The sequence below is a fragment of the Vigna unguiculata genome, chromosome 9 (genome assembly GCF_004118075.2).
Source record: "Vigna unguiculata cultivar IT97K-499-35 chromosome 9, ASM411807v1, whole genome shotgun sequence".
NCBI classification, from domain to species: domain Eukaryota; kingdom Viridiplantae; phylum Streptophyta; class Magnoliopsida; order Fabales; family Fabaceae; genus Vigna; species Vigna unguiculata.
This window is the reverse complement of record NC_040287.1, coordinates 23,791,470-23,798,540: the sequence shown is the minus strand read 5'-3', so window position 1 is coordinate 23,798,540 and position 7,071 is coordinate 23,791,470. Positions and strand designations below refer to the sequence as shown.

General features: G+C 29.9%; 1 protein-coding gene across 1 annotated transcript; it reads left to right on the top strand.

Moving 5' to 3' along the window:
* Window positions 1–318: 318 nt before the first annotated feature.
* On the top strand, window positions 319–2,850 carry LOC114162396 (phosphatidylinositol transfer protein 3). Its single transcript, XM_028046265.1, has 6 exons — window positions 319–666; window positions 1,100–1,358; window positions 1,439–1,475; window positions 2,175–2,280; window positions 2,411–2,521; window positions 2,604–2,850. Exons 1-6 carry the CDS (start codon window positions 505–507, stop codon window positions 2,718–2,720), a joined length of 792 nt encoding a protein of 263 aa, XP_027902066.1. The 5' UTR covers window positions 319–504; the 3' UTR covers window positions 2,721–2,850.
* The last annotated feature ends 4,221 nt before the right edge of the window (window positions 2,851–7,071 follow it).

The window sequence follows — 7,071 nt, the reverse complement described above, 5'->3', positions numbered from 1 at the left end:
TTCTTGTCGATACAATTTTTGTTCGTCATTAATTATAAATATTGTTAAATATAGTAATTTAAAATTTTTTATTTAAAATTAAATAATAACACTAATTAGGGTATACTTTTAATTTTACATCGTAACAATTCGAAAATGAATTAATAAAATGGGTGAGTTGATTTTTTTCCTCAACACTCATTTAACACCAATAAAATAACACTTGTATATTAAAATGTAAAATAATTTATGATAAATCAATTAGAATAATAGAATAATTTATTAGATATTGGAAGGGTGTAGAACATGGAAAATTTTCGGAAAAATGGAATTTGAATGAAAACCCGGGTAGTTGAGCATTCAACAACTGCCGTCAATACTAACCACCCAAATCCCCAGAAAAAGTTTCGCATTTAATAAGGAGAAAAACCAAGAAATCTTTTCCTGCCTTCATGTTCTTGTGAGTGAGAACACCAGACACAAATTCGTGTCGGTGAGAAAAACTTGAGGCAGAGATTCAAGAGAATGGAGAGTGTTTTGAGCCCTGAACCATCACAGAAGTCACCTTTGGATTCCAGTTCCAAACAAGTCACAACCATTGAAGAACTGAAAGACAGCACCGATGCCGAACTCACCAAAATTCGTCTCATGCGGGCCTTTGTTGAAGCTCGAGATCCCTCTTCCAAGGTACCCAAATGCACAAAACCAGACAAAACACCTCCAGTTGCCACCTTTTCTTGCAACTAAATTAACTGTCATGGCTTTGTGCCCTTTCTTTATGAAAGTACTGCTGCACTTTTCTTCCCATCTTATTGTGAATCATATGGATAAAATAAAATTACCTTTCTTCTTACCATACTAGTTTTTGCATAGCTAATTCCTGTCCAAGAATCTAGCATCTAATTTTTCGATAATGATGTTTGAATTCAAAACTTTATTTAAGAGATTCGAATTGGGGTTGCAGTTAGATTAACGACTGTGTTTGTGACCCTGATATTTCCAATCACAACGGAATGCCCAGAAACGGAAATTGACAACTAGAAGTGTTGTGACTAAAAAAATGCAAAATTTATGAAGCCGAAGGGGAATTTAATTTGGTTGAGCTTTGGTGAGTGTGCAGGAAGTGGATGATTTGATGATTAGAAGATTCTTGCGGGCTCGTAATTTAGATGTGGAGAAGGCTTCGGCAATGTTCCTGAAGTATTTGAAGTGGAAACGTTCGATTATGCCCAATGGTTATATATCGCCATCAGAGATTGCCGAAGATATTGCACATGAGAAGGTGTTTGTTCAAGGGCTCGACAAGAAGGGTCGACCTATAGTTGTTGCCTTTGCTGCAAAACATTTTCAAAGCAAAAATGGTGCCGATGGATTTAAACGTACTATTCTCACTTCAGATCCATTGCAATTTGCATTTCAAGTCCTCTTACTTCACAACAACTACTTTTTCTGTATGCAGGTTATGTAGCATTTGCTCTTGAGAAGCTATGTTCAAGGTGCATCCCTTTTTCTCTGTTAATTCATACCCACATGTGCATACTAAAATGAGTTCAAATACGACTTTAGTCCATGCAATTCATCTTTCTGCTCAACTTTAGTCGTTGCCACTGCTGAGAAATAAGTGAATTATTAACTTTGGTTATCATAGTTCAATTTGATCTGCAACATCTTATGGAATTACCACTGATGTCACTTTTATGGACTGATAGTCTAACTTTTTCTGCATTTCAATGGCTAAAGTTCCCTGCAAAGTGAAAATAAAGGTTAAAATATAAAAAACAACTATTCCAATTTGGTCTCCAAAGTACAAGTTTTATGTTAGTCTCTGAAAGTATTTCTGTTAGACAAAAATGGTTATTCGGATAGTTTTATACACTGATGGTGTTAAATTTTATTGGTGTGGCATCTTTCACACTTGTCCTAAATCTCAGAAAGACTAATTTGGTGGAACAGAGACATGAGACTAAAGTGAAAAATTTTAACTTAAAGGACAAAGCTAGAACCAAAGTTCATAGAACTGAAAACAGAACACTTCCACCCAAATGAATCTGAGATATATGTGCAACTGCATTTAGACGATAGACATGAAATTTTTTATACTTTTGTCCAAAAGTTTTAGTTATAACCTACACATAGAACTGTGAATATAGTTAGAAGATTGTAAAGATTGTTAATATGCCTATTTAACATCTCAGGATGCCGCCGGGGCAAGAAAAGTTTCTTAGCATTGCAGACATTGAAGGATGGGGATATGCAAACAGTGACCTTCGTGGATACCTTAATGCTCTATCCACTTTGCAGGTTTAGGTTTCCCTCCATTCATTAACCACTTCTTTCCACAAATCTTGCGCATAACTTTTCTTTGTGTGTTTAACTGGAAACTTGAAACATCCAGATCTCACATGTCCCTTTTTCCTTTTTCTGACTGCAGGATTGCTACCCTGAAAGATTAGGAAAGATGTTTATTGTACACGCACCATATTTGTTTATGAAAATTTGGAAAATGATTTACCCTTTCATTGATGACAACACCAAGAAAAAGGTGACACTTCAAATTCATAATACATGTTATATTTGCATGAGATGTTGTAGCAGCATATTTTGAATGTTGCAGTTCTGTGCAGATAGTATTCGTGGAGAACAAAAAACTGAAATCAACATTACTAGAAGAGATAGAAGAGAGTCAACTCCCAGATATATACGGAGGCCAAATGCCGTTAGTTCCTATCCAGGATAGCTGATTAAATTATACTTTTTAACGTTTCTTTTGTCATTTTAATCTCTCCAAATAATTTCGACACCATAAGTTAAATACATTTATATAGTTCTCTAGTTCATTATATCAGCTTATAAGAGGCTATTTTACAAAAACTTGTTCTTTGAATTCCATAAAATCTCCGCATATATATATATATATATATATATATATATATATATATATATATATAATGGTTTGATTTTTCTCCAATCATATATAAGGAGTTATAATCTAGGTGGCCACATACATGTTTATAGATATAATATATAGTCCCCTATCAGTGGATTCCAATTAGGGCTGGCAAAGGATACTGAATTGAACCATTCAAAACTGCATTGAACTAAAAAATAGTTTGTCTGAACTGAACAACAGTTTAAACGAACTGAACTGAACTATTTTTTTTGTCTAACAAACTAAACTGAACACACTGTAATATGAATCAGACTATTATAAACTGAACTGTAGTACAAACTATAATATTTTTAAATTGAACTGTATTATTTTTGAATCGTTTTTTAACTAAATCATACTAATTTTGAATCAAATTGTATTATTTTTGAACTAAATATACTTCATCATTTCAATTGATCATAAATTATTACATCAATTTAAATTGTTGAATTTTTTTCTTCAAATGTACAATAGTTAAAACACTCTATATTTAAAACTATAAAAATATATTTGAAAAAAGAAATACAGAAATTGAAATAATATAAAATTAGATATAATATGAAATGATTTTGTTACGTATTAAAACGATAATAAAAATAAAATTTAAGATATTATAAAAATAAAATTTAAGATATTATTTATAAAATTTAATTCTCTCACTATTATAGTTTCTTCCGTGAACAATAGTAATTATGTAATATAATAAGAAAAACACATTTAATTTTAAGAGGAAAAGAGAAAACTATAATTAAAATAGGTAGATTTTATTTTGTGTTCAGTATAAATAAAATATTTAGAAAATAAATGTTGGAAGTATTAAATTTTTTTATCATAGATAATTATATTAATTAATATAAATTATATATAACACTATTTTTTATAATATGAAATAAATATTAAAGACTAATTTTTATAAAATGAAATAATTAATATCAATGAAACTGTGATTTATAATATAATCATAAAATTATCGTTTAAATTTATTATTATAATATAACCTAAAAAGTGTTACACACTTTTTTTATTATTGTATATGACATGAAAACAAAAAAAAATCAAATAACAATAAATTTTGCGCATAGTGTAGATGATGAGATGAGGAAATACAATGATTGTCGTACATTACTGGTATACTAGGAAGTGTGAAGCAATGAGGAAAAATTAAAATGTAGTTCGGTTCGATCATTAAATAATTTACTCATATATGTTCGATTTTTAAAAACTGTATTGGACAATAGTATAAATCAATTTTTAATACAACCAATTCAGTTTATTTGAGTATAAAACAATACAATTAACCGTAGTACATTACAGTTAAATTAATTTTGTCCAACCCTAATTCCAATATATAATCCAAGTGTCATAGTAAATTTAACTAAAGTAAGTTCTTAATTAAATATTACTATGTCTAATTATATATAACTTTTTACATTTTATATCTAGTAAAAAGCTAATTAACCAAGTAACTTTTTGATTATTTTTAATATAAGTTTTCACTTTTAATCAAAGTAACTTCTTAATTATTAGTAAAAACTCATTCAATCATATGAAAGTTTCTAAAATTAACCAAAGTAATTTCTCAATTGTGGAGAATCAACTGGATGTCGAAGAAGATTATCATGCTTTCTTTCATCAACATGTCATTTCAAGTTCTTTGTATCTTCTTTAATAGAAACCAATCGTTTGAACTTAGGTATTATAGACAAGTATCACATCACCTTGCCAAGTGAATCGACCATCTTTGTCTTCATCATCACTATTTCCATCAATTTTCTTTTTAAACTGTTAAGATGCCTTGAATGTTATGTTGTCCCTTCATCTTCCTTACTTCATATATTTATGATATAGTTATGGGTTGTAATGAGGCTTAAAGGGGCTGTTATTTTTTTACTCTTTTATAAGGCTAAAAGGCATCTGTATCATGTATCTCTCTATCATTATTCAGAAATAAGAAACTCTTGAACTGCTCCGTGGATGTAGGTCACATTGACTGAACCACGTAAATTTGTGTGTCTTCTTTTTCTCTTAATCTGTTTCTTTTCATTTTGTCATAACATAAACTATGATAAATCACATGTTGGTCATGTGTTCAGTGAAGCAAACTTGTCTATGTACAATACACAATCATTGGCGCATGTACATATCTTTTTATATTCTAAACTCATTAGACATAGATTTTTCTTTTCCTCATAATTATGAATAGGTAACGTGTTATTTTTTGAAAGCATCTCCTTCAGTAACTCTAACAATTGTGTGAAACGTTTATTGATCAATTCATTTCTTGCTTTTAAACTGAACAATTTTAAAGTTGTCGATAGTTGTGTAAAGTTAGTGCATCTCGGGTACAACTCTTCCTTTGAATCAAACTTAAGAGAATCATATAAATGAGCTCTTCCAAAGTTTTCTTCACTAACATCACGTACTATGCCTTCTAAATGATTATTCATCCATTTGTCTATATAATATGTTCCTCGTAACGTCGTAGGCTTGTGTAATACTTCTCCATGCCAAGTTCAAATTGTATAACTCCTCACTATATCTTAGATGAATAGATGATCACGCATTGTGACCAAGTCCTAATGTATTTGATTAAGACAACGATCACAAGGACAAAAATATTTTCCATTAACAAAGATTGTGTTCTTGAGCATATTGCAAAAACTAATGTGACACTCCTTCATCTAACTTCGGTCCATACTATGTTCTTAAAAAACTCCATCAATATCAAACTTTTAACTCTTACAAGGTGACGCCCTACCCATTCAAAAAAACAAATTTCATAATTTGCTAACACGTGTACAAAGAAGTCAAACATCATAAATTCGACAAAATTTTGACAGTATTTCACATCGATCTATGAAGTACACGAAATGAAAGTGATCACTCATGACCACAATCAAGTATGCATCTAGAGAATAACATAAAATTGTCTCAATCAAAATTTTATCAAATTTATTTATAAACCTTAATGTACACATTATAACCAATTATGAAAAATAATTTTTTCAAACTATCTGATCGGATAATTCAAGATTTAATACAAATGATTAAAAATTTAATCATTTATACAAAATCTCAAATAGGAACTAAGGTTTGCTTAGTATTTAACTAAAATTATAGTAAATCTTCATATATAAAATAACAATGTAACAATAATTTAAAAAATCAAATAAAATTAGAATGATTTAAATTTTATTCATAGTTTTTGTAAATATTATAAAATTTCAAATAAAAGAAAAGGCCAAGAAAACAAACTAAAAAAATTGTCTAAGATTAAAACTATAATGTGAAAGAAAAAATATAACCAATACACATACAATGAACAAGAGACAACGTGCAATGAAAGGAAATGAAAAACTAACCTCTTATAGCAAAATCGAGAATGAAGTTAGATGGATGGTGGCCTTAGGGTCGCCTTTGGTAGCAGAATGTGGCGGCGCCACCGACAAACAAAAAGTTGGGCAGTGAAATGGGGATGAAAAAGCACTATTACGTTAAATGGAGATGAAAACGAAAAAGAATCGGTTTAAAACTCATAAATCAATCACTCAAAAATGAAAATCCAACAAGTTCAGTGGTGATAAATGAAGCCAAACTCATTTGTGGAGGTTGTTGTTGTAAGACCCGTGAAAATTAATTAATTAATTAATAAATGTGGGTAGTGGGAGCCTTTATGACATTTAATTCTGACATGTATGACGTGGAAAAGTACTATTTCAAATGGTTGAGAGCATTTTATTGTGTGAAAAGACTTGGATTTGAGTCTTATATGTGCCAACTATGTGTTATTTAATTTATTATTATTTTTTATAATATGCTTGATCATGTTAAGTGATAATATAATCATAGAATTATATGAATTATCATAAAACTTGAATTAGTTAAATGGTTGTGCATTGATTTGGCATTGGCAATATTAGGTGTTTGAACCTTGGTAGAATCGAATTAAACTTTCTTTTTGCCAAAATTCCTTTTGGCATGAATGTGAAAGGGCATAGAAAACCCTAGCCGAGGGCAGCAAGAAGGGCTGCGAAAATGATCATGAAATAACTATTGAATGATCATTAAGCTATTGTTAATGTTAATTTTCGTTTTTTGCATTAATCTTGAATTAAGGCTTAGTAAATTGGCTAATTAAGAGGAAAAAGAGAGAGGGTTAGAGG

Coding starts and splice junctions, on each gene's coding strand:
- LOC114162396 (XM_028046265.1), top strand. CDS start 505: ATGGAGAGTGTTTTGAGCCCTGAACCATCACAGAAGTCACCTTTGGAT. Junction 667..1,099: donor CTCGAGATCCCTCTTCCAAG/GTACCCAAATGC, acceptor GTGAGTGTGCAG/GAAGTGGATGATTTGATGAT. Junction 2,522..2,603: donor ATGACAACACCAAGAAAAAG/GTGACACTTCAA, acceptor AGTTCTGTGCAG/ATAGTATTCGTGGAGAACAA.